Source organism: Lutzomyia longipalpis, chromosome 1, assembly GCF_024334085.1.
Source record: "Lutzomyia longipalpis isolate SR_M1_2022 chromosome 1, ASM2433408v1".
Classification (NCBI taxonomy): Eukaryota; Metazoa; Arthropoda; class Insecta; order Diptera; family Psychodidae; genus Lutzomyia; species Lutzomyia longipalpis.
This window is the reverse complement of record NC_074707.1, coordinates 36489345-36514933: the sequence shown is the minus strand read 5'-3', so window position 1 is coordinate 36514933 and position 25589 is coordinate 36489345. Positions and strand designations below refer to the sequence as shown.

General features: G+C 36.5%; 5 protein-coding genes and 1 long non-coding RNA gene across 8 annotated transcripts in view; 2 read left to right on the top strand and 4 right to left on the bottom strand.

Moving 5' to 3' along the window:
• Positions 1–606: 606 nt before the first annotated feature.
• On the bottom strand, positions 607–13172 carry LOC129787079 (ATP-binding cassette sub-family G member 5). Its single transcript, XM_055822387.1, has 9 exons — positions 12659–13172; positions 12292–12591; positions 11916–12214; positions 11704–11847; positions 1868–2035; positions 1630–1804; positions 1530–1566; positions 1327–1465; positions 607–1256 (listed from the first exon to the last, which is right to left on the bottom strand). Exons 1-9 carry the CDS (start codon positions 12710–12712, stop codon positions 764–766), a joined length of 1809 nt encoding a protein of 602 aa, XP_055678362.1. The 5' UTR covers positions 12713–13172; the 3' UTR covers positions 607–763.
• Positions 2504–4293, bottom strand: LOC129787080 (leucine-rich repeat-containing G-protein coupled receptor 4-like). The gene is made up of 2 exons (XM_055822388.1): positions 3657–4293; positions 2504–3565 (listed from the first exon to the last, which is right to left on the bottom strand). Exons 1-2 carry the CDS (start codon positions 4182–4184, stop codon positions 2516–2518), a joined length of 1578 nt encoding a protein of 525 aa, XP_055678363.1. The 5' UTR covers positions 4185–4293; the 3' UTR covers positions 2504–2515.
• Positions 4904–7131, bottom strand: LOC129787078 (leucine-rich repeat-containing protein 40-like). Its single transcript, XM_055822386.1, has 2 exons — positions 6269–7131; positions 4904–6183 (listed from the first exon to the last, which is right to left on the bottom strand). Exons 1-2 carry the CDS (start codon positions 7007–7009, stop codon positions 4978–4980), a joined length of 1947 nt encoding a protein of 648 aa, XP_055678361.1. The 5' UTR covers positions 7010–7131; the 3' UTR covers positions 4904–4977.
• Positions 7814–10585, bottom strand: LOC129787077 (uncharacterized). Its single transcript, XM_055822385.1, has 2 exons — positions 10469–10585; positions 7814–10387 (listed from the first exon to the last, which is right to left on the bottom strand). The coding sequence occupies exon 2, from the start codon at positions 10316–10318 to the stop codon at positions 7916–7918; it is 2403 nt and encodes an 800-aa protein (XP_055678360.1). The 5' UTR covers positions 10319–10387; positions 10469–10585; the 3' UTR covers positions 7814–7915.
• Positions 10477–11349, top strand: LOC129787084 (uncharacterized). The gene is made up of 2 exons (XR_008750189.1): positions 10477–10587; positions 10660–11349. It is a non-coding gene; the product is annotated as an uncharacterized LOC129787084 (long non-coding RNA).
• Positions 13173–13291: 119 nt separating the features above from the next.
• Positions 13292–25589, top strand: part of LOC129787076 (ATP-binding cassette sub-family G member 8) — a 24552-nt gene continuing 12254 nt past the window's right edge. The window contains exons 1-2 of one of the 3 annotated variants that reach the window (XM_055822381.1): positions 13292–13849; positions 15174–15202. In XM_055822381.1, coding sequence (XP_055678356.1) covers position 13849; positions 15174–15202 — 30 coding nt within the window. In that variant the 5' untranslated portion in view covers positions 13292–13848. The remainder of the gene's footprint in view (positions 13850–15173; positions 15203–25589) is intronic. The other 2 variants (XM_055822382.1, XM_055822383.1) reach the window with 2 other exon arrangements.

The window sequence follows — 25589 nt, the reverse complement described above, 5'->3', positions numbered from 1 at the left end:
TTTACTCAAAACTTACCTTTTCTTTGTTTAAAACATTTTCTTCCTTCGTCTAGTTTAAATGTTTTACAAGCTTAATTGCCCATTTAAAAATTTAAGATAATTTTTTAGGAAAACTCTGTGGCACAAAAATTCAGAAAAAGCATTTTTTTTAAATTCAGACTAAATTCTATTTAAAATAATAATTAAATGTTTTTTTTTATAAACTTCCTCCCTTTTAGCATTAAATATTCATAAAAATTAAAAAAAGTAGGTAATTAAAAGAAACTATTCATAGGAAAGATTCGAAATTGTGGCCGTTAAAATAAATTCATAGCTATAAATTTTTCTACCTATAAATATTTCTGATTTTCATTTAAAAATGTTGCAAAACGATCATTCAACAGATATCATTTTTTTACGAAATTGATTCCACAAAATAAAATGGATTCATAAAAAGAAATGTGATCTCCAAGTGATCACGCAAGATCCTCAAAGATCACTATTATTTTCCCAAATACTCATCGCGATCGCATCAAAATCCATTAAACTCCTCCGAACATCTTCTTTTACTTTGAAATTTTACAACCTTTTAATTGGTAATGAATTTAGGTTTTCAAAAGACTTTCATCGTGAGATTTTTCTCCGTTTTATTGACGATCATTAAAACCACGATCACATTTTCATTTCACATACATTTAGGCGATATAAAACTCACTAAAAATACGAAAAGTTTGCAGAAAAAAAACGTTAAAATGCATTAGAAAAAATATTAAATATATAGTGATTAATCTCTAAATTTCCTGCGAAGGAATTTGGGCAGGGGCATCATGTAGAGGATCATGTTGATGATTGCAAGACCAATGGGGAAGGCAATTGAGAGAGCAAGATCAACACTCTCCTGTGGATCTGCCTTCCCGAGGCGCTCGTAGAGGAAGTCAAAGGGCGCTATGCAGACCGTTTGAGGTCCTGCATTGCAGCTAACTGGCCGAGAGAGGAAGAAGGTGTTATGCAGCAGGAGGGATGCGTACCGCGTGTGAGTTCCACGTGTATTATCCTGAAGCCACGTGAGGAGTCCTTTGTGGGATCGCACAGTTCCACTTGCCAGAGATAAACTGATGCACAGCAAGTAGGTCACGGCGACAGCTGTATTAATCCTGGATTTCACAAAAAGATGGAAGAAAATGCAGAGTTGTTCTGCCAGCACGAAGCTAGTCCAAAGAGCAATGAGAAGATACAAAAATGCCGATCCAATGGGTTTGGTGGGATTTAGAATGATTCTGGAAAAACATTGAGAATTAAAGATGAAAAAAAAACATAATTGAAAGACAAATAAAATTCAAATCATACGGATAGATGACACAGGAAGCAATAGCGGCAGAGATGAAGGAAAACGGAAGCGATACTGCGTCGTAGGCAATAAGAAGAGAAGCTCCCGAATATAATCCCTCGGAGTGTTCTTGAACAAATCTCTTCCTCCAAATGGGAACTGAGGCAACGAGAGAAGAGTCAAAAATTACGCACAGAGGTGTTAATGGAATTATTCTACTTACAAGTCGTGACTGTCGTCAAGATTCCGGAACCGTACGCCTGAAAAGAAATAAAATGTTAAGATCGTGCGCAAAAGCATCGCACAAAAAGAGTGACACCCACCAGGCCCAATACATTCAAAACCATTCCACTCTTGCTGAAGAAGCCCCTCTGGTCGTCCTTCAGATTTGTATAGAAGAGCCACAGGGTGCACATGGCCAGAGGTAGGGCAAATAATCTCAAGAAGAGATTCTTCATGCCAGCATAGCCACATGAGAATGTTGAAGCGAGAAGGCGCCTGAAATTGGGAGGAAATGAATTAAATAAAGATCGTGATTGATCATGAAATGAGTCATCTTACAAATAAATTGTCCCAAAGACTTTCAACTCATTGGGCTTCCCATAAGCCAGGGGCACCTTTCCAGCAGTCATGGGGTTAATGGGGGCTTCAGGAATGGGAGTTTCACGGGCGAATCGATCTACAAGAGCTTCAATTTGCTGGCTGGACTCAAGGAAACGATCGCGACTTCTGCGAAAATTCAAAAAATATTTTTTAACGTTGAAATTTTATTTGATTTTTTTTCTATATAAAAAATGAGTTTTTAGATATTTTGGTACAAAAATTTTGATAAAAGGTTTTCTAAAAATACGCCTGATAAATCTAAAAATTTCCAAGTAGATGTGTGACTCAATTTCCTTTTCATCGAAATAAAATTGATATAATTTTTCCTAAAACTCACAAGCTGTGTATTTTGGGATATTCCAGTCTTTGATAAATTGATATGGATTTATCAAAAAGAAAAGAGTTTCCAAGATGCTGCATATATTGCTCATTTTTCTTTATTTTTTTTTTCTTTCTCAAAATCTGTTGCATAAAAAATATTTTACATTTCATTATGAAACCCTCAAAGTTGTAATTAATTAAGACAACTTTAAAAAACCAAAATAAATCAATTTTATATTTTATTTTAATGAATTTTTTTACATCATTTCAGATTGAACTGCATGATTAGACACTGAAAAAATAAGTTGATTTACTTTTATATCTCTTGTAGATGCAGAATAATCCGAAGCATAAACATTGCAACATAGCACAAAGGAATGCATAAAGAGCAAAATATTCCCAGAAGGTGAAGTCCATGTTATCGACAGAGCTTTGCATCGAATAATTCTTTAAAATCATGTTAAATTGATCAGGAAGATTGTCTATGCGTTTAAAGATTTCCTCACTTAAAATTTTCGTATAATTCATTTCAGGGATGTTATCGTTCGTTATTACATCTTCATCTTTTAAATTGGTTGACATATTCAAGAGATCCTTAAATGCAAAATATCCATCATTCAGGATCTGCGTTAAATTCTGAATGTTCTCAGTTAACTGAATATTAACATTTTCAAAGCAACGATTTGCTAAATCCTTTGCGTTTTTCTGCAGGATGATCATTTCTTCGAGATCTGAAGAATTTCCTTTATCATCGTTGTTCAATAGAATGCAGTCAATTCCCAGAACGTTTGTATTAATCGTTGCGAGATCCTTTGTGCTCACCTGAACGCTTATATTCAGATTATTCAAAATAGTCAATATTTTAGAAATATAAGAGCAACTAAAGCGATTTTTTGCAAGAGAAATTGTAGTTAAACTTGGCAAGATCTTCTTTATATCCTCAATGTTCTCCAATTCTATCAGTTTATTCTCATGTAGGTAAAGTGTCTGAAGACTTGTGAGTGATTTTAAGTTCTTGAGATTGAGAGAAGTTAATCCATTTGCTGAAATATCCAAGAAAGTTAATTTCTTCTGAGCTGTAAAGTAATTTTGATCCACACTGATTCCTGTTGAACGTAGATTTAGTGTTCGAAGATCATCCAAGAGACTAAATGTGGAAACGTTCAGCTGCGAGAGGGGATTTTCAGACAGATCCAATTTTTCCAACATCCAAATTTTAGTAATATTCTCTATATTTGTTATCATATTTCCAGCAAGTTCTAATGTTGTAATGGCAATATCGGGCTTGATTTCAATATACCGGATCTTATTGTTCTTTGCACTAAGTCTTCTCAACTGTAAGAAAAATAATAAATTCTTTATAAAATAAATCTAGAACAAAAAGTTTTAAAAATAATATATCTCTATAGATTAAAACTTAGCTGACCTTTCCTTTGATATTGACGTAATCCAGCGAATTTCCATCAACTATGAGCTCATCCTTATTACTAGCACTTGTTAAAGAATTTTTTAAATTGGCATTAGAAAGTTTGACGATAACATTAGATTCCTTAGGAGAAGATAGCAAGAGATTCCACTCAATAATGTTGTTGTAACTGCCATCAAACTCCAAGAGATTACTGCATTTATTCAAATTTATCTTCATGGACTGAATAGCATTGTTATTCACATAGATAAATTTGAGTTTCGTGAATCCTGAGAATATTTCTCCTTGCAGAATTTTAATAGTGTTAAACGATAAGTCGAGGAGTTCAAGCTTTTCTAGCCCAGTAAAGGCATTAAGCCCCACAGAAATTATTTTATTTCGTGACAAGTGCAGCTTCACTAACTCTTTTCCTTCACTGAACACAAAATCTTCAATTTCTTCAAGGCTGTTTCGTGATAAATCCAGAATCTTCAGATTTTTTGCGCCATTTAGTGTTTTATTTCCGTTGATTTGACGCACGTGGGACATGGATAGGTCCACCTTCGTCAGTTTAGCAAAAGTTGAGAATAAAGTTGTTGGGAACTTTGTCAGATTGCAGTTCTTGAATGTTACAGATTCAATGCTTTCTATGGAATCTTTGAAGCTTATTTCATCGTCATTCAGATTCGTGAACATGCAGTTGATTGAATTGCTCAAAGCTTTATTACAGGAAACATCCTGCAGTAATCCTTGACTCAGGTAAATGAAACAGACAAACACTAAAGCAGCACTAATGAGATGTAATTTCATTGCCATATTTATAGGAAAGACTAGTAAACTCAGATTCACTCGAACTGTTTAAGCTTAAGAGCTGTAACAATTTATTTTATTAGAGACTTGTTAGCACAGAGAACTTTGAGAGCAAACTAAAAAGATTTTTTATTGAGAAAGTTTTTTAAATCTCAAATTCACAAATTTTGATATCAAATTATCAGCCTGTTGATGATTCATTTAACAAAATAATGTTCATATATGTATGTTTCATATGCCATTTTATTATAAATGCTGCGTAAAAAAAATACAAAGTGATTATTTTATAATCAGAATTCTTGTTTCACATCAGTATTCTACTGAAAACTTATATACTTTCTTATTATGTATGTATATCATTTTCATGAATAGAAGAAAATATAAAAAATACAAGATAAAATAAGAAGATTAATATAAGTATGTTCTTTAACATGAAACTAAATATAAGATCATAAAAGAGAGCATTGAAAAAAGTTTCATTCATAAATTGTTGTTGTGTAGAATTAAGTGAAGTTTGAGCAACAAATCAGAACTAAGTTATTATGACTGACTCCCACTCATTGATTAATTGGTTCAATTCCAAAGGCTTACTACCCTGTCTGACGGGACGTTTGCAACACTTTAGGAAGAAATTCATCTTTGACGAGTCTTTGACCTTAAACAACTGATTGGATAATTTATTCATGAGTTCCAGAATACCTTCCTCATTAATCTTCCTAATAGATTTAATTTCTGACATTAAATCCACAATCTTGTTCTCATAATGTGAAGAGTTTTTCAGATAAGACACTTGATCAGTAAGATCTTTCACCTCTTTCACCAATTCTTGGTATTTATCGTCATTGCAGCTAGTTTGGGTCTTTAAATCTTTTTCCATTTTATTTTGATGTTCCCATAATTCGAATAAATCAGTTATAGTTTTTGAAACGATATTATTCGTTGTAAGTCTTTCTATTTGTATAATATACTTAAGATCTCCGATCAACTTTGTGAACTGTAAGTCCATGATTTGCAATCGATATTCAATTTTCATTTCTAAATTTAATTGATATATCGAAATCTTTTCCAATTGCTTTTGGAAGGAATTTTCTAAATAATTAGTGATTTGTTTGAAAAAAATAGCTTGTTCTAAGCTATTACGTCTTAATTGATTCATTTCACTGCAGTTGACTCTCACATTAGTTATGTTGTCTGTTTCGTTGATTTTGGTGCCATCGTAAATTTCTATCTTTAAGTTTTCAAACAATTCGTGCATTAAAATATTGTAGGCGCAACTGAAGTTGTTCTTGAAGAGGGAGATGATGATTAAATTCGGCAGGATCATCTTTATATCCTCAATGTCTTCCAACTCTGTCAAATTGTTTTCGTGCAAGTAAAGTGTCTGAAGACTTGAGAGAGATTTTAGGTTTCTAAGATCGAGAGAGGTCAGTCCATTTCCTGAAATATCCAAGAAAGTTAATTTCTTTTGAGCTGTGAAATAGTCCTGATCCAGAGAGATTCCAGTTGAGCGCAGATTGAGTGTACGAAGATCATCCAAGAGGCTAAATGTGGAGATGTTCAATGGCGCGAGGGGGTTCTCAGACAGATCAAGGTTTTGTAAAGTTTGAATCTTTGTAATGTTCGTAATGTCTCTCAGAAGATTCTCAGATATATCCAAGGTTTCCCACCGTACATTATTTACGGTTATCATGTCAATGACTTTATTGTGCTTTAGAATATACGTTTTTATATTAGGGCCCTGTTAAAGAAAAGTGAAATCTTAATATATAAAGCTAAAAGCATTTCAAATAAGGAACGAATGCTATTAAATACAAATACCATACCCAGGTGTTAAAAGATGTTTCATCTTCATTACAGTACGAGTAATTTACTGTCAGTTTAGGTTTGATGTGCGAAGGTAAGTCCGTTAACCATCCCTTCATACTAATATGTTTATTGTGACTAATATCAAATTCTGTTAAATCTTTAAAATCGCGAAGGTCGAACGTTAAGTTTTTTAGATCATTATTATTCACATAGATGAATTTGAGATTTTTTAATCCTGAAAATACTTCTTCCGTAAGAATTTTAATGTCGTTAAACGACAAGTCGAGAAGTTCAAGCTTATTTAGCCCTGCAAAAGCATTAAGCCCCACAGAAATTATTTTATTTCTCGACAAGTGCAGCTCCACCAACTCTTTTCCTTCACTGAACACAAAATCTTCAATTCCTTTAAGGCTGTTTCGTGATAAATCCAGAATCTTTAGATTTTTTGCACCATTTAGTGTTTTATTTCCGTTAAGTTGGCGCACTTGGGTCAAGGATAGATCCACCTTCGTGAGTTTAGTAAAAGTTGAGAATAAGGTTGTTGGGAACTTTGTCAGATTGCAATTTTTAAATATTACAGATTCAAAGCTTTCTGTGGGATCTTTGAAACTTATTTCATCGTCATTTAAATTCGTGAACATGCAGTTGATTGAATTGCTTAAAGCTTTATTACAGGAAACATCCTGCAGTAATCCTTTGCTCTGGTAGATGAGACAGGCAATCACTAAGATTGCACTGCAATGCAGTTTCAGGGACATTTTTTACTTCGATTTTTTTCACTCAGAACTCCACTTATAGTATTCTACAAGAAAAAAATAATTGAACAGTGAACTCCTTTAATATTTTACCAACTGATTCCGAGTTATGCTGAGAACAAACTAAAAAGTTATGTTTGCAGAAATTTCTTTTAAATTGTAATGCAAACGGATATGTTTTATCACAACCTTGATTATTTTTGGAATTCTCTGAAATGCTTCAAATCTATTCAAAAACATTTATGTAGACGTCGAATAAGAGATTTCTCTTTTATTTTTCTTAATTTAAAATGTTTTATGAACTGCATTTAAAAAAATAACGTAAAGTTAAAAAAAATTATTTTGCATAAATTAAAATTTTCTTGTAGCACAGAATGTTTTAGCATTAAAATTTTAATTTTTTACTTACTTTATTAAAGAAAAATACATTTTCACTAAACAATGTTTAACTGAAAAGTATTGTGTAATTAATTTTATCAATCACCGACGTAAGAATAATGTAGGTAGGTACCTATTTTTGTGAAGTTTATTGGGTTTATTGAAAAAATAATAAAATATAGTAATATAACGCGTTTTTTTCTTGAACACCCTGTACTTTTTATGCTTAATTCAAAAGTATTGTTCTATCAGTAGCTCACTGCTCACACTAAATTAAGCAGTAAAATTATCCATTCCCTGGTTTCGTGTAGAATCTTTAGCAACATTTATTTATGAAAATAAAATTATTTCAAAGTATAAAAAATAAATATAAAAAATCATAATTAAACAAAATTTTTCTCAAAGAAATAAATATTTTCATAAAGACAATTTTTTATTGGAATTCTCTTTATTAAAATTTCTGGGATTTGAATTTTCTTTCTCTTTATATAATAAGCATAGTACATTACATTTTATATAAACTCCACATAACTAATGTAGTCCTGTGTTCTGTCGCAGGAACAGCAGGGGAATCATCTCGTCCTTGGGCAGATTCTGAATCTTCTCCGACACATAAATACTGTCTGGACTGAGGATGCTGCGACTGCGCGACGATGAGGCGGGAATGTTGAGCACACGACGCGCCAGCTTCTTAAGGCTGGGGCACTGATTGAAGCCCTTCCAGAAGGACAACACATCCACGGGTTCTGTGAGTCTGATGTCCATGTACGTCTTAATTTCCGTCTCAATCGGTTCCTCAGACACGGAATTATCCATGAATTCCATGAAGTTCATGAAGGAGGAATTAGATGTCCCCGGCACGGGATCACTGAGATTCATCTTGATGGACTTCTTTGCACCCTGCGACGATGAATCTTCACCACTGGAACCCATCACGGACTCCAATTCCTGCCGTACAACGTCCAGAATGTCATTCTTCTCATCCTCATGCATGAAGCGCATATTCTTGAAGTTGGGATCGAGGAAGAGGCCAATTTTGTCGTACTTTGACGTCACAAAGTGCTTCTTGAGGAGTGTGCATGCTGTGCCCTTGATACGTCCCACGAAATCCCCATTCTTGGGCAGAACACGGCTACTCTGCTGGAATTTTTTATTCCACAAGTACACCTCATTAATGGTGGGATTGCCATCCTTGCGCAAGCTATCGAGGCACTGCTGGAAGGGTTCAAGAAAGTCCAGAATTTGTATGATAGTCTCCAATTTCTCGTGGAAATATTCCTGGAAAATATCCTCCTCACTGTCGTAGGTCTCGGAGAAGTTTGCAATAGCCTTGAGGAGACGGAAGTAGCGATGCCATCGCGTGGGATGACGCGCATCGAGGAGATCGGCAAATGTTGCAGCACCCTGCTGCACAAGATGTTGGGATAGATCATCAATGGATTTTAGGAATGTCGGAAACTCATCCAGTAGTTCATCGAGAATTTTTATCAGCACCTCACACATACAGTTCATCACAGAGGCGCTGGGGAATGCTTCACGTATCACGGTGTCTTCCATCCGGACAACCATCTTCATCCCATCGAGTTGGACGGAATCAAGGAACTCACTGAGGATCTCTTGCACCACCACGTGAATATGTTTGGAGGTACATTCGGTGAGAATTCTCGCACCGAGATTGTATCGCGTGAGGATGAAGTTCTCATCAATGAGGAAGGTTTCAACGGAGAGACACATCTCCTCACGATGCTGCCACAAATCCAAGCAGATGCAAATGTCATTGCCCGTGAGAACAGCCTTGATTTCTTGCTTCATCCGCTCCATAACACCCTGCATGTGATTTGCAGCTAAATCCTGTGGCATCATGAGGATACTCTCGATACTCTGGTGCCCATACTCAGCGCCAATGTTTAGGAGAATCTGGGCAAACTCGTGAAATCCCGGCTGCTGGAAGAAAGCCAATGGGAGGAGATCACGAGCGGCGAATTTTATCTGTGCCGTGGCAAAATGAGCAAGATCTCCGGGTGGAATGATTTTGGACTCCCCACGGAGTCCCGAACTGGCCAGGAAGTGCGGCATCAGGGATACCAAGGCGGATGTCATTGCTTGCTGCCGATTAGCGTGCTCAGCTTCTGTTGCTGCATCCGCAGATGATGTTGGGGAGTATGTTGCCTGCATACTGTGCTGCGGGGATTTCGATGGTGCTCTCATATTGCACCGATGCCGGACAAGGCTAGCAGTGCCGGTTTTCTTTTTGTACGACAGCACAACCCCACAGTGCATGCACCTGATGAAATCCTGCCGGATGTGGTTGTAGTAGAGAATCTTAAACTGCTTCCACATGTGATTTTTGAATTTTGTCGGATCACGCGCTGTGATACTGGGATCATTGGCACGAATTAGTGCCTCAAGTTCGTGCTTCTGCAGCTTAAACGTTATATCAGTTTTCCCATCGAGTTCCTCCATACTCACATCGGGTTCTGGGAAGCTACCGTCATTGTACCCAAAGATGGGTTCTTGTTTTATTGTGACATCATCAAAGGGCCCCTCGGGATCCATTTGTGGCTGTTCCTCCTCCATCATTTCAGGCCCTGTATCGGGGAGCATGGATCCCGTGGATGTTGATGGTCGGTGCATTGATGGTGGAGCTTCGTTGCCGGGATCGCGGCAGCGTCCCTCGCATTTGTGACGCAGAAGACTCGCAGTGCCGGTCTTACTTTTGTACGCGAGCACATTGTCGCAGTCGAGGCACTTTACAAAGTTCTGCCGAACCCCACGGTAGACGATGGGCCTGAAGTACTTCCAGACGTGACTTTTAATGTTCTCAGGCATGACAATGTCGATCTCGTCGCTGGCCTCGCGCAGCTTTTGCTCGAGTTCGGCTCGTGACAGTACAAGTGCCTGGCATGACTGTGTGCATCCATACTCTTGCTTCATCGCTTCGGCACACACACAACTTCTCGCCGCTGGACGGTGGATCAGTCGCGGACGCGAAATGGCTGTCCACTGTGTGGAGAGAGAAAAAAACTGGTATTACAGGGTGGCCTTTGTCCGCAACTACCTCACAGGGGGTGGCACACAACTCACCTTCTCCTATCCCTTCCCCAGGAGCACCCACTGCTTTCCAGGAAAAGACAACAAAAAGCAGCAATTGAGAATCCAGGAATGGCTCGTCGTGTGTAGGCGCTGAAGAGCTGTAGCGGGAGGTGAGGGATTTGCACAAGGAAAGAGAATTTAATTGACTTTGTCACTATGTGGCTGATGCTATCTCCCTCTAGATCCGAGTCTCGTGCAACGCAGACCAGCTTCACTCACTCACTGCCAGCCAACCACTGACTCTCCAAGCCGCACCACATCGTCCACACAGCCGACTTTTGTGCTCACAACGCACACAAGCCCCGTCGTACGTGTCTCACAAATCGATGAACGACCAAGAATTCTTCTCCACAGTTCACGGCCCAAGTAACACACCCGAACAACTTCTCACGAACACATGGGCAAACCCGATATGCCGCATCTCACTCCACGAACACCTGACCACCGCGCAACAGAGCGAGATGCAACCACCGACAGCACACATCAAAGGGGGACGCATGCGTGTATTGGAGCATGTCACGTATTCACCACTTGCGTGACTCACGTAATTTCAGAGTTTTTTTTTTAATTCTCTTATGTTCCATTCTTCATGATTGCCCTCTCGCTCGGACAACCACGGGAAGTGGGCAGAAGTGCTGGGGGCTAGAGCGAGGCAGGAGATGACGATTACGGACCCTCGCAAACGCGGAGGTGACACCGAGTCATGAAATCCAGAGTGGAATTGGCGCGTTCGTCACGATTTTGCTCGTGGTCGAGCGGATGGGAAATTCAGGGGCACCTCAGAAGGCAAAATCATGCACCTCTGTTCAAAAATTGTGACGTCACTTCTTTAATTTTTAGTAAAGAATTATTAAAGAGTGTTATTTTATCAATTTGATCAATTCGGATTTAAATGTTTCTTTCCTTTTGTCTTTAAAAATTTAACAGTTGAAGAAAAGTTATAATTATAAAAGAAGTTAGGAAATTGATAGGCACCACTTTTCTACTATTCAGCGACGCTTCGACATATTTTTTTGAGAGCCTGAAGAAAGAAATAATCTTGCTGCTAATGCATTACTGCTTTTTAGATTTTTCTTTAACTCTTGCAATTATAGTTTCAAAAATTAGGATTAAGCTTAATTTTCTATTCTATTCTTTCTGCTTTGACCTTTTTTCTAGTCTTAATCAGGCCCACAAAACTTTTTTAATCTTCTTTCTTTTTTTTTAAATTAAAATCTCTGACTTACCTGCGATCCACTGTTGACAGGCACAGGTAGTACATCAAAGGATTTTCAAGCTGTGGACATGGGAAACCGATCCCGTGGAAATATTCCAACATAGCTCTGGTTCCTCCTGAATAAACAACTCCTCCGAGGCACAAAAACAAGGCCCTGTAAAATTAAAATCAATCAATTTTAATCTCTATATTATTTTTAGAACTAATAAGTAGTAGTCTTACCTGTCCAAGAAGGGAAAAACATCAGAGCGAGGTTTTTCGAGAGACAACAACACTCCACATCCACTCTTCTTCGCAGAGTTGGACAGGATGGAGATAAGGAGGTAGGCACTTAGTGGATCTAGGCCTTGAGTAGGTTCATCCAGGAGTAGCATTACTGGGTCACGAACTAACTGTACGCCGATTGCAAGACGACGTTTTTCGCTCATTGTTAGGTATTCAACACGCTTATTGCTGACTTGGGACAGTGCTAGATCTGCTAGGATCTGACGAACTTTTGATGCTTTCAGGTAGCCTGTGAACTGTAATCATGAAATTAAATTTAAAGTTTCAGATCAAATTGCAAGGATCAGGTTAAGTCATGACCTAGAATACTTACAATAGTAGGAGTATAGTGAAGGGTCTGAGAAACTGTAAGTCCTGGGATAAAATTCGTAGCATGAGTAACGTAGCCACATCTCTGCTGGAATAAACTTTTAGTCAGAGGAGCTCCATTGAGGAGAACCTGCCCCCTTGTTGATCCATCTCCGCGTCTTGCAATAACATCCAAAAGGGCCCTTTTGCCGCTTCCTTTGGACCCGAGGATTGCCATTACTTCCCCACTGTGAACTGTGAGGTTGACACATTTCAGAACGAGTGCCGATGTATCACCCCCTGCTAGGCATCCACCCCCATCGACCTGGAACATGAAAACAGCAACAAATTAGCAACATACAGGCAGCATTGCGGGGTATACACCTTCATACCTCAGTCGTGTGGTAGATATTGTGAGCCTCCAATACATAATCACTCCCGATCATTTTTACCAGACACACACGATCAAGAGACAAGACCAATCGCACACAACCACAAGACGATCTACGCAATTTCTTGCAACTGCAGAAGAAAAGCCGAACAAAGAGGTACGGTGATCATGGAAGTGCGATCGACTCAGCGATCAATACTGTACTGTAGCGGCTTCGGGAGTTGATGATCTTACGGGCTTGTGGTTCACTCCGGTAAAACGGGGGGCTGAATGCGTGTGTATTTGTGGGAAATCGGGCCCCCGTTGTTATGCCACGAAGTCAGTGTGTTGGTTTGTTGGGTTCAACAGGTAAAAGAATATTTTATTCTTTCTACCTGGATCTCGGAATGAAAAATTCCAATGGATGTCTTTTACCCTTCCTGACCCGTACGTGACTTCTGAAGATTTTCTCTTATTGTGATTTATAGATGACTTTTTGTACACGCAATGATCCTCCCTCCTGTGACTAATGATCTCTTGTGTGATCGTACACGGATAGTAATAGGATGTTGTTTGTGTTGCACCCAATACACAGGTGTGTGCTTTGCTCTTTAAACAATCAACGTGGATTCAGCAAAGTGCTGCATATGCGAGAGAGATGCTTTGGCTCGCAACCTATGGAGGTACACTCGATCAAGTAGGGGACCATACATGGGGAAGTGAGCAGAAAATGCTGCAGAGGTGTGCAAAGCACTCGGTTGAGTGATCGCGAGTGGCTGTGCAGGTAAAAATCCGCGTTGATTGTGTGAGTAGCGTTCACGGTTCTTGTTCAAGATGGCGTCACAATTGTTTTAGTCATTTACCTGCCTTGGCATCGAACAGATCGCATGAAGATCGCGGTGCCGGATAACCAAAATTGACCCCCAAAAAAGAGCTGTAATTTGGTGCATTGGACCAAAAATAAACCGTGATCTTGTACATCATCTCGCGATCACCATTTTTGTGGAAAATAATTTGTGATTGGTGCTGTGAAGTGCAAGAGAACCCATCAACAATTCTAAATTCCCTGCTATTTAGCCACATAGTTCTTTCTCCATAGCGCGAGTGCAATGATCGTGATGATGGATCTGTGAATGATAGTGACGCAGCAAGACATGCAATTCCATGGATTTAATTTTCTCACCTAATTGACCCGAAGCAGAAGAAAATATCAGTGAGTACCCACACCCCCCTTGTGATATTCTACGTGTCCACTGTGCTGTAGAAAACAACGCGATCTTCCAATGCGAGATCAATCAAAACCAAGCGGTTCTGGTCATTTGGGTTTCTTCTTTTGCAGTTAGTGAGAAATGTTGGTTGAAAAAAAAAGTATGTAATGACATAAATCCAGCAAGAATTCCAAAAATGTGTGTCATACATTTCCAACGTATCTCGCGCGCGTTGGGGGACTTTCTTACCGATCGCCATCGTATATGCGCAAAAAAAACGATCATGGACCACTTGTTGAATATTGAAAAGAGTTTTATTTTTGAGATATCGCGACCGGTTATTGTTTTATACATAAATATACTTCACATTAAGTATTTATGGGGCAGTACGAGAATCGCGATCGCTACATTCGCGAGGATCGAATGATCGCGCGTGCAGCAATGAAAAAGAAAATCCTCGCGCACACAGAGTCCCAATCAGAGTGTTTAATCAGATTTCCCGCTCGTTGATCTTTTGAGATTTTTTTCTTCTTAATTTGCACAGCTGAATTGAAAACAAGACTTTTATTGCAAAACACCACGGAGTCCGCATAAACCGTAACTATTGGGATCATTACATAAAATGCCAACAGTGCCGCCTACAGATCACCACGCGATCGATTTGCTACGACCCCCATGGATGGAACAATGAGACACATTTAGTGATCAATGTCTCTGTGGCGCATACGGGATCATATTTAGGCATGATCGCGAATGATCGAGGACGTTGTGCATCAATCAGTTGCATGCAACGCGACATTTAACATTATGATCTTCATTTGAAAAAAAAATGCTAGCACAGAAGCAAATTCCAATTCCCATCATCAAGCCCATTAGCGTTTGTGATTAAGAACAATTCAGCTGACGTACTACTTCGCGAAGTGATCGCAATATTAATACAAAAATCTGTATATTTAACGGTCCATTGCATTTGCACCGTGAAGATCACACAAGATCATTTTCAACACTTTGCCATCACAATATTTTGGTTGACCCAGAAAATTCCGCTGCCGCGCTCTTCCTCTCCGAATCATTTTTTTATTGGCTTTCATTGCGTTTTTCTTTTTTTTTTAAGAAAAAAAAATAAACTTTCAATTAATTGCGATGCCCGTGGCGATTTCTGCGTCAGTGATTGCCAGAGATCAAAATAATCAAACTTGCAGAGAGATCGCATGATGATTGCAATTGATCATGGAGTTTTGATACATTTTTGACAAATTGCACCATTTAATTGATGTTTACCTGCTAATATACTAACATTTTCTCTTTTTTCTCTCTTCCACTTTCCAGTGAGTCGTCAAGAACGTACTTTTCGGAATGTAAGTTTTACCTTCACATGCCATTTTATTTTCTCACCGAATTTCAATTTATACAGTCTATTTGGGAGAATTTGGACAAAATTCAAGACAGTAGGAATTTTGAACTTTAACGTTTTTTGAAAAATAGTTGTCATTTTGATAAATTAAGTGTCAAAATTTAACTGAACTTCAAAAAAAATCAGTTTAAATTTAAGAAATGAGAACTGTGTATGATCAAAATGACAACCTGCCCTAAAAACATAATAAAAACAAGAATTATAAAATCCGATTATGTTATTATGAATCGCTATCTCAGAACATAGAAATAAATTATGCTTATTTTTCAAAAAACTAAACGACAGTGATGAAAAATTATTCTTATTTTTTTTCTTAATTTTATTCAAAAAAGTTGACAGCTGTCACCGAGCTGTCATTATGTCTTATCAACGTGGCCTAATTTTACAAATTTTCACCTAATTGACCGTTACTTCACTCACAATAAAATGCACGACTGGGGCGTGTCGCTTAAATGTAAAGTTGCCAAAAACTTTCTCATTAAACAAATTGGTTCGTGCGAGGATCAAAGCATAATGAAAGTAAATTTGACATTTGCAATCCGTCATTTTTGACAGATCATCCAGTCCTGTCATATTTACCAATGTCAAAATACCGCCTTTTATGACCAAACCGACCTACCCACAAAATCATGAAGAAAAAAAAAGTAATAAACATTTAAAAAATCGTAATTTCCATACTCTTCCTACAGCCACATGTGAAAATTGATTGATCATCAATGCCTCGCCGTAGGCGAATGAGACACAATGGCATGAGACATAGGAAAACTATGTCAGATGATCTTGTCTCAATATTTCTTGGGTTCGATGGAAAACCCTCCAAATAACTCTGCATGTGCGGCTGTCCTCCATTCAATCATACAAAATTAATACTTTGGCACACGCTGTGGGCTCTTTTTTGAATGTGAAACTCAACGTGTCGCGAGTTTTTGAGTGACTCTCTCCTAATGCTTTGCTTGCTAATAAAAATATCTATTTGCATGTTGAATGAATTTGCAAAGCGGGCAAAAATGTCATTGAGACACACCCAATTAGTTAGAAATCGCAGCGAAAAAAAAGAGCACCAACGATGGAGGTGGGTGATGGTGCAAAAAATGCAAAAAAAACCGCGAAAAATGGGCTAATTGCGCGCAATCGAGAGGAGAAAATTAGCAATCAGCTAAAGGGCGCGCAAAAAGGTTCACTTATGCCGCGCCATCCCAAATGCGGGAGGTCTAATTGAGATCCCGTTTCGGTGATGGGGCCCCCGAGGGGGAGTTCTCTTTCACAAAATTATATAGATCAGTGAGAAAGCTTCCCATTGAAAGCATCACACGTTCACACACTGCACCGGTTTTCGCGCAACATAACAATCAGGAGGGAAATGGCTGTGAAAGAAAAGGTATGGGAATGGCTTCTAGAATTGGCACACGCAGCAGAAACTCCATTGAGATTCTTTTTTTTAATTTTAATTTGTAAGCCAAATTTAATGATCGAGTGATCGTCATGCACTCAAATCACCCATTTAGGCGTCCCTGTTAAAGTGAAGAGAATTGTTAAAACATTTTAGGAGCGAACTAATATTTTTATTTTAGTATTCTTGGAGGCTCACGAGGCACCTTTCACACATCATTAGTCAAAGAGTGGCAAATTCATCATACTTTGAAAGCTAATGCATACAGGTCAATTTTATGTTAAATACTGTACATTGGGGGGATTTTGGACATTTCAATTATATATTGTTAAAATTATAATTTAAATGAAAACTTGGATTGAAAATTTTAAGAATAGAAAATTCAATTAAAAAACTTGGAAAAAAATAAGGAAAATGAGGACTTATTCTATTTATCTTCATGTGATTCGATATTTAGATTTTCTTTCAGTAATGTAGAATTTTCCTGGTTTCTCATATTCCACGAAATTAGAACAAAATTGTTTAACGAAATCACAAATTGCAGTAAAAATATTTTTAAAAAATTATGGGAGTCAAACGCGGAATCTAACCTTTTCTGAAATTCCTCGTTTATTATTTTTGCTACGTTTCGGAGCTTTATTTCTCCTTCCTCAGGCCTTCAATTACATTGTGGACAATATTTTTAAATTTACATAACTTTTTTTTAAAACAATTAATATGAAAAAATTCTAATTAAATAAAATTAGAAAATATGAAACATTACCCTTGTATGAGGATAAAGCACTATAAATTTAATAAATATTTAACACATTATTGCACTTGAGGACAGGAATGATTTCTCAATCAAGCAAACTGACGTTATCTGTGGCAATATCCGTCAATATTGTCTTATTCCATTGAGACACATCGTTAAACACAAACCGCATGTCTTGTAACATTTTATTTATCTACACTTCCGAACATGAGAAATTTTACTTTACACAAAACTTCTATTTTTTTTTACATCAAATGCAAACATGCTGTTATATAAAAATCTCTTCTCGCATGTTTGGGCGAGGGAGCTGCGAAAAATGACGCAAGGAAGTGATGTTATGCATGTAAATTGTAAAATTTAGTATTTAGTAGAAGAAAAAAAATGAATGAATATTTTGAATATTAATGCTTGAAGAAATAATGAAATTCTTCGTTTAGATTTCTTGGAAAATTCTCTTCGAGAGAATAACAAATACAACACGGTAGAGAATATCAAGGTGAAGAATTAACTTACAATGCGATGCTGTCCCCTCATTTATGTATTATACTGCCATATATGTATAATATTGTTTGCTGCTGAAGATGCGTTAAATGCCAAGAAATTGTCGATGATTTCACAGTGCGGTGTAGCACCTCAAAAAAAAAGATCTAACTATACAAATATGTGGCGGAACGTAGAAATTGTCACGCGGAGAGTCCTTCAACTTCTCTCGCGATTCGCAGGTGAATCTCACCTTGTCGAAAAATGCGGAGAGATAAATTAGCCGGCACTCCAGTGTGAGGGCCCCCTCTGACCCATCCAATTCCGGTACGTGCGTGTTGCCCACTCTTTTTCACATTTCATTTCATTTCCGATGGCGAACAATGGTGCATTTATTATCGTCAATTTGTTACCCGCATCTCATCTCACGATCACAACTACTGCACATCCCATTGTCTTTGCCATGCCCAAGAATAAGCAGCGAGATAGCCCCCCCTTTGCCATAAAAGAGATTTTCCCTCGCAAAAGGGGAGGAACAGAACTTTGACTCCTCTGGGTGCTTTAAAATTATTCTTTTCTCAATACAATTCTTTATGCTTCTTATGTTGGCTTTTCTTCTCCGCATACACCTGCTTCCCACCTTGAGATGCTATATGTGTGTCTTGATATTGACTCATGCAAAATGATGCGCATAAGCAATCAGCAAAGTTGATTCATCCAACCTCTGATGACCATCTTCTTCAGCTCAATGATGACAAATTGTCTCAACAAATATTGGCAGCATCAATTTGCGGATCTTTGTGGTCTTTCTTTCTTCTTTAAAAAAAATAATCACTCTATGAGTGTTTCTTTCACAAAATATAATATACAAGAAAACCCACTAAATTGAAGATTAAGAAAATTAAAAGCTCACTGCTGATTCAAAGCGAAAGTCTGCGTAAAATCATAATTAAAGAAGCAAGAAAGTTTGAAATTTCTTCTACTCAAAATGCTGTTTTCATGAATTTATTTGCCAAAATTAAATGCAAAGTGAAAAAAATTATTTGTATAATGAAATAGCATTTTTTTGGAAAAATAATTTCATCGATTGAAAGAAGTTTACGCTTACTTTATGGGAAAATTCGTCATTCGAAGGAAAACTTAAACAGAGCCAGGATCAATGAAATGATAAGAAATTTCCAAAGAAACTACCAGTTTTTCACTAGAATCAGATGAGAAAAAAAACAGCAAAGTTTCATTCAAAAATAAAAGAGCCAGAAAACACAATTATAACGTCATTGTTTGCATTTTTGAATAAGTCTTTGCCGGCTTTTCCCATTTAATTCTAATAGAAAATGGGAAGGTTCTTTAATGATTTCTTTTAGAGGTTAAATGTGTAAACTCTTAATATTTCTTAAAATGAGATGTTTCTCCATACAAAAGTGGATTAACTCCTTTCACTTTTACCTCATATTTTTGTCCCTTAATTCTTAAAAGGTTCATCAAAAATTATTAAATCTTTCTTTTCTGAGAATTAAGCCAAAGGATTGCAAGAAAATTAAAAGATTTATATTTTATCCTTAAATACTGAAATATTCCGCGAGAAATTCAATTAGTAAAGACTTCAAAATATTGCAAAACATTTCCTCCGCAATTCTTAAGCAAAAACTCATATAATGACCAGCAGCTAAAAGAAATACAAATAACTCAATAATTTTTGCAATATATTCTTAAACAAACTCTATGTGGTTCACTAATTGTCCTAACAAACGTTAATAATATTTTATTTCTATTCGTATTCCAATGCTTTTTATGCTCTCTTGTCAATGATTAACAATTTGTATTTCTCAAGAAAAACAAAGACAAAAAGTTCGCGGAATCTGCACTAAAAAGTCTGTTTTCATCATTTGAAAGACCAACTCCGCATATTTCTCTGCAATTCTGCAATTATATTACTTTTCTTCATCCCAAGAAGTTCTCTTGGCAAATTGCGCAAAGATTGATGTTTCTCTGACCAGAGCAATTGAGTGTATTCCCTGCCATCCCTCCCGCCAAATCCCGCGGGATCAGCATAAATCTCCAACATTGCTTTCGGTGCAAAAACGTTAATTTTGTATTGCATGAAAATGCAATATAGGGGTCAGAAGCCACTTGAGCAATATATATTTGCTTCACACCACAGGCAAAATCTTGAAGGAAAAATTTTCAATTTGATTTACATGATCGCATGGCTCTTGCAATTCCCACTTTGGGTTCGAAATATCTTCAGAGTGAATCACTGTGTGGTTTCTCGTGGCACGGCGGGTTAATCGGATTCCGTGTACGAATTTTTTTATTTGGGAAATGGACAGGCTGGTGGAGACGGTGGGGAATTGCGGTGTTTGCTTTAGAAATTAAGTAAATGCGTGGAAAATTGACTAGAAGAAGAATTAAATTCTTCCAACTTGGAGGGGAAAGGCAAAACTTTTATTGACCATCTCATCATTAGCTATTTTTTTTTTTAATAAAATGGGTTTCCCGTTTTCTATTCATGCGAATTCCGTTGCAAAGAACTTCTTCGACGGGAGACACGTTATAGACACACACCTGTACGTATGAGAAATTTATATCTGCGTAAATGCGTCATCTTCTATTGGGCAAAATGGAGACGTCTTGCTGTGGTGATATCATTCCCAATGAATTCCCCGCCACCCTGAAGAAGAATTTTTCTGCAACAATTCTCAATTTTTGTTTTCTTGGCGACTTGAATACAATCGAACTTGGGGGTCTAAGTAAGTGAAACTTACAAAATGGAAGATAAAAAAAATTGAACATGAAGGTGCTCGATTGTCTGTGGCAAAGGCAACAGACAGTGTCTTTGAACTTTGGTGCTCGCGCAGATGAGGAGGAAGAGCGCGAAGACCACGAAGAAGTGATCGTGCTCAGGTAAACATTGACCTTGGCGATTGAGCAGGAAAAAGAATTACTCATGCAGAGAAAACCGGGCGCGAGGATTGCGACATTGAGATTGCAAAAATTAATACCCACCCGAGGAATAATTAAGGGATTTTTAATAACACCCAACCAGATTTCTTGAGTCTCGTTGAAAGCTCATTATCAATTTAGCGACTTCTTCGTTTTTTGCACATTGTACCACACTTTGCTCTTTTACATGCTACTGGAGGTGCTGAAGTTTCTCTTGTGCATTAATAAATTCAAATGAGAGAGCACGAAGAGCAATAAGAAGATTTAATTTTTCAAGAACTTAGATTTCTAATAGGCGCGAAATTTAAGTCTAATTGAATTTTAGAAATTAAACCCTAAATCAAATTTAATAATATTCTAATACTATCAATATGTTTTAAACATGATAAATTCGTTTAAATCAAGCTTATTCATTCCCATAGCTCGGTTATTTGTAGAAAGATCAAACAGAAAACTAGTCAAAATCTTAAAGTTTAATCGATTATTCAAAATCATACGAAATTTATCAAAATCGGTTAGTTAGTCAAGTAGTTAGTACAGAAACCAAAATTATTTAAAAAACAAAATAAATATGCTTTATTGAGTAATTCAAGAATTATTTAACTTAAAAATTCTACGCAATTTTGTTTAATCTATGTTGTCATAAAAAGATAATGAATCCTTTAAGAAAAGTTATAAAAATCGGACAAATCAGTGCTAAATATAGGCTATGATCCCCCTCTGTGCTTACGAATATGCAAAATATTGTATTAAAAACATATTTTACTTTTTTTTTAATTTAGTAGTTAATTCTAATGGAAAATAATATATTTGCTATCTTCCTGCCTTATAAAGAGCTAACGGTAAGGATATTTTTCATAAAAAATCTAAAAAATTAGCACTAATATTTTAAACCCTTTAAATCTTTCAAATCTTTTTTATAAAATACTACAAAAAAAATCAAAAGAAAACACACATTTTGAGGAAATAAAATATTTCTGAAAAAATGATTAATTTTATTCCGTAAATAAATTATTAATCAAACTTAATAAATTTATATGATTTCTCTATAATAACCAACAGATGTTTGCCCAAAAAAATATTAATTCCTTTCCTCGGCAAGACTAAGCTGAAAATCCGCAAATGTCTGCGACTTTTGCTCATGTTGTTTTCCTTGATTTCTAGAAATCACACACTATCAATCAAATAAATGAAGAAATCTGAGAAATGTTTAAAAGTCAAAAGTTAATTAAGAACTGATGATGAGAAGAAACAATAAAAAAAAACATCTCTCCACGAAATGGGAATAATTTAATTCCAAGTGCTGAGTGAGGAAGTCTGTTTAGGTGATTAGATTGCGAAAAAGATCTTTGCAAGAGTGAATCACAAAAGATCTTCAATTGTGGCTGAAAACTTCTCTTGAGATCCACAAAACCACCCACAATGTGCGCCATTGAAACCGCAAAGAAGATGTTTTTTGAGCATCTTTTTCTCAAGTCTATCGCGTTTTTAGAAGAATCGGTAGTACTTCGTTTTTCTGTCTTTTTTCTTCTTTTTTTTTCTCCTCCATTCCCCCCAACATACACATAAGTCATAATTCCTCCCATTGTTCTTGTATTTGGTGATTTTTACTCACAAATGGAAGTCTCACGGTCCACATTCAGCGTCATTTCTTCTTCTTCGGTCCATTCTGTCCATTTTCCACCATGTTTTTCTTCTTTGCTCTTGTGCATGGAGTACACAAAAAAAAGACCCCTCAAGTGGCTTTTTGTGCATTTCAATCACAAGACATGCTGCTGGATACAGCAACAACTCTATTAAACAACAATTTAATTTTAATGGGAGAAAATGTTTTTCATGCATGATCTTTTTTCTTCGCACTGCGCACCTTTTTTTCTCACTTTTCCATTTTCACTTTGCTCAAAGATGAGTCCATACAGCAGAATGCAAATGATTTGAAGAGATATAATAGAAACTACAATAAAATTTAGAACACTTCCGAAGCACCCACTTCTCGAACAGAGTGCAATATTATTATTTTCATGCCTCATATACCGCCGCGGAAGATCCCCCGTTAATAAATTCAATTAAACGATGATTTATCATTTTCAATAATATTATATAAAAATTCCTCGCACCATCTCATTAGCCATCAAGTTGATCACACTCCACATAAATCTCCGTTTGAGGAGAGAAATGGGGCCAAGAATGCACATCGGCGAGCACATACAGAGCCTCTTTATATGGAATTTTATTTTATTTAATTTTTTTCTATGAAAAAAGTTCCAATTTTCTTTGCAATAAATTATTTTTCCGTTGACAGTAAATGAGCGTCAATTGGGTGGAAAATGTACTCCGCATGTAATCCTTTCCAATGGGAGGTTTATGTAATATTATATTTTTTTGTAACAACATTCTACTTGGAATTAAATTATATTTCTCATTTATGGAACAAGTTGGAGCGATTAATCAACTTAATGATCTCTTCTTTTGTAAAAGAAAATTATCTCAATGCGCGACACTCCCTTTTTGATCTACGAAAATGTCTTTGAAAGAGATGAAAAGAATTTTTTCAGATGATGAAGGGCTTTTTTTGGAACAATCAACTGCTAGTTATTTGTCATCTGAGGCGGGATAAATTTTTATTTAGTGAAGGAATGCGGTAAAGGTCGTTATGCAGAATGTATGGGAGAATTCTGAAATATTGGAATAATTTTTTTTAATTATTTGAAGAACATAATGAGAAGATTAAAAGAAGCGTGGGCTATTTTGTGAATGAAAAAAAATAAAACTGTATAAAGAACTTTTAACTTAATAGCTTTTAAAGGCTTTAGAAGAAAATTTAAAAATTTAATAAAACAAATTATTAAAAGTAAGCTTTCACGAATTCTGAAAATTGAGCATAGCATATCTACAAAAAATAAGATGTTTTTGTATGAAATTTAGACCTAAATTTATTGAAAAATGCTTTAAAATTAAATATAATTCAAATAAAAATTGAAAGCTTTGTAGATTATTAAGACTAAGGGAGTTATCCCACTTAAGCTCTAAGCACTTGATGCTTAAGATTTTATATGTGAAAAAACGAGAAAAAATACCGTTGTTTTCTCTTTCGTACTCACATAGAGGTTATGATTATGATGCTCAAGCACTTGGAGCTTAAGTGTGATAGCCCCGTAAGATTCTGATAAAAGGTATAAGTACCTATACTGAATATATGGAGTTTTTCTTCGAATGTACTCAATAAAACGAGCATCTTTGCGCTTTCAGCGACGTTTCGGTAAAAAACATATTTTTGGAGATATAATTTTTCTTTTTAATTTTTTACCTTTTCATGGATGAAAGTTTTATAAAAAAACTGAAATTATTTTTGAGCAAACTTTAATTAAAAAAGACTTTTATTTTATTTCTTAAATCGCGAAAGTATACTCGAAAAACCTTAAAAAATATTTAAAACGTTTACTTCAAAAATTAAAACAAAAACTGCTGATTATTTTACAAAAAAAAAACTTCAGGTAAATATGAATTTAAATCCGAATTAATTTAATTTGAATCTAAAAGTTTTCAACAGAATGGAAAAGCTTGAACATTTATCTCCATTCTTATCCCTTTATTTTACAAGTCAAAAGAACAAAGGTGCCAAATATCTTCATAATGCTTTTATTATCAATGCACCTGTACCTACTATTTTCGTGCTATGTATGTAATGTATGTATGTACATATGTACAAGAATAGGAGTAAATTGAAAGCATTGTACTCCTAACAACAACTGTATACCGACATGTGCCGCGTGTTTGAAGCCATGCCAGCCCATGCCTGCAGCCATGTTTGCAAAGTGTTAATCAAAGAGGTTGATTTATCTCGAAAAAAAATTCAGCAAACATTAACAGCATCTCTCTTCAAACATCGCACACATTCATCAATTCGGAAGAAATGCTTTTCGTGTGCTTTTAGCATTTTTTCTCCATCATCGATGCTCACGAAAAAAGGCATCTCTCCACACCCAAAAAAAAACTTTTTAAAAGAGAACACACACCCGTTTTCATTTGAAAAAAAAATGGAATTTAATGGGAAATTCCTCAGTGCAGCCCATTTCTATGCTTGGGCATTGTATCCGATGAAAGCATTTCCACGTGCAATTTACCACAAATTTAATTTTTGTCCCCAACTTTCCCATAGAGAAAGAGTGTGTTGATGTCGGAAGAAGGAGTGGAGCTTCCTCTTTGGGGGCTACATAAATTTAATTTAACCATCCAATGCAATTGTCTGCGCCCTTTGATGCACAACCACAAGTTGAGGCTTCTTCTCCTCACACCACGGAGTACCATGCAAGCCAAACACGTGGATGAGTACTTTTCCATTTAATTGCACCTACCGAGACTTCTTGAGCCTTGATGTGGAGACAATGATGTCATTAGGTGGCTCTTTGGCGCCAATCTCACACCACAACATCATCAGGTATATAATTCGCATTCTCATCGCGCGCACGATGATCCAGCACCAAAAAGAAAAGAAGTTTTCGTGGGAAATATTCTCACCTGTGTGTGCTCTTAAAAGTATCCAGAACAATAAGCTCACCACAGTTTTTTTGGGTGCCTGCCTAAATATCGCCCAATTTGGCAAAAAGAAGGCGAGCACACACACGGCAAATTAACCTCGTTTCCCCGCGAGCGCTAAACAGAACCAACTCTATGGCATTTGACAAATTTTCCCGGCCAAGAACAACCGTTTCACTCAATTACTGGAGCGGTCTGTGTGACTAAAGAAGTTTAGCTAATCAACTC

Coding starts and splice junctions, on each gene's coding strand:
- LOC129787077 (XM_055822385.1), bottom strand. CDS start 10,318: ATGAAGCAAGAGTATGGATGCACACAGTCATGCCAGGCACTTGTACTG.
- LOC129787079 (XM_055822387.1), bottom strand. CDS start 12,712: ATGATCGGGAGTGATTATGTATTGGAGGCTCACAATATCTACCACACG. Junction 12,592..12,658: donor ATATCTACCACACGACTGAG/GTATGAAGGTGT, acceptor TTCATGTTCCAG/GTCGATGGGGGTGGATGCCT. Junction 1,257..1,326: donor GCTTCCTGTGTCATCTATCC/GTATGATTTGAA, acceptor ATGTTTTTCCAG/AATCATTCTAAATCCCACCA.
- LOC129787078 (XM_055822386.1), bottom strand. CDS start 7,009: ATGTCCCTGAAACTGCATTGCAGTGCAATCTTAGTGATTGCCTGTCTC. Junction 6,184..6,268: donor AAACATCTTTTAACACCTGG/GTATGGTATTTG, acceptor TTTCTTTAACAG/GGCCCTAATATAAAAACGTA.
- LOC129787080 (XM_055822388.1), bottom strand. CDS start 4,184: ATGTCCCACGTGCGTCAAATCAACGGAAATAAAACACTAAATGGCGCA. Junction 3,566..3,656: donor ACGTCAATATCAAAGGAAAG/GTCAGCTAAGTT, acceptor TTTTTCTTACAG/TTGAGAAGACTTAGTGCAAA.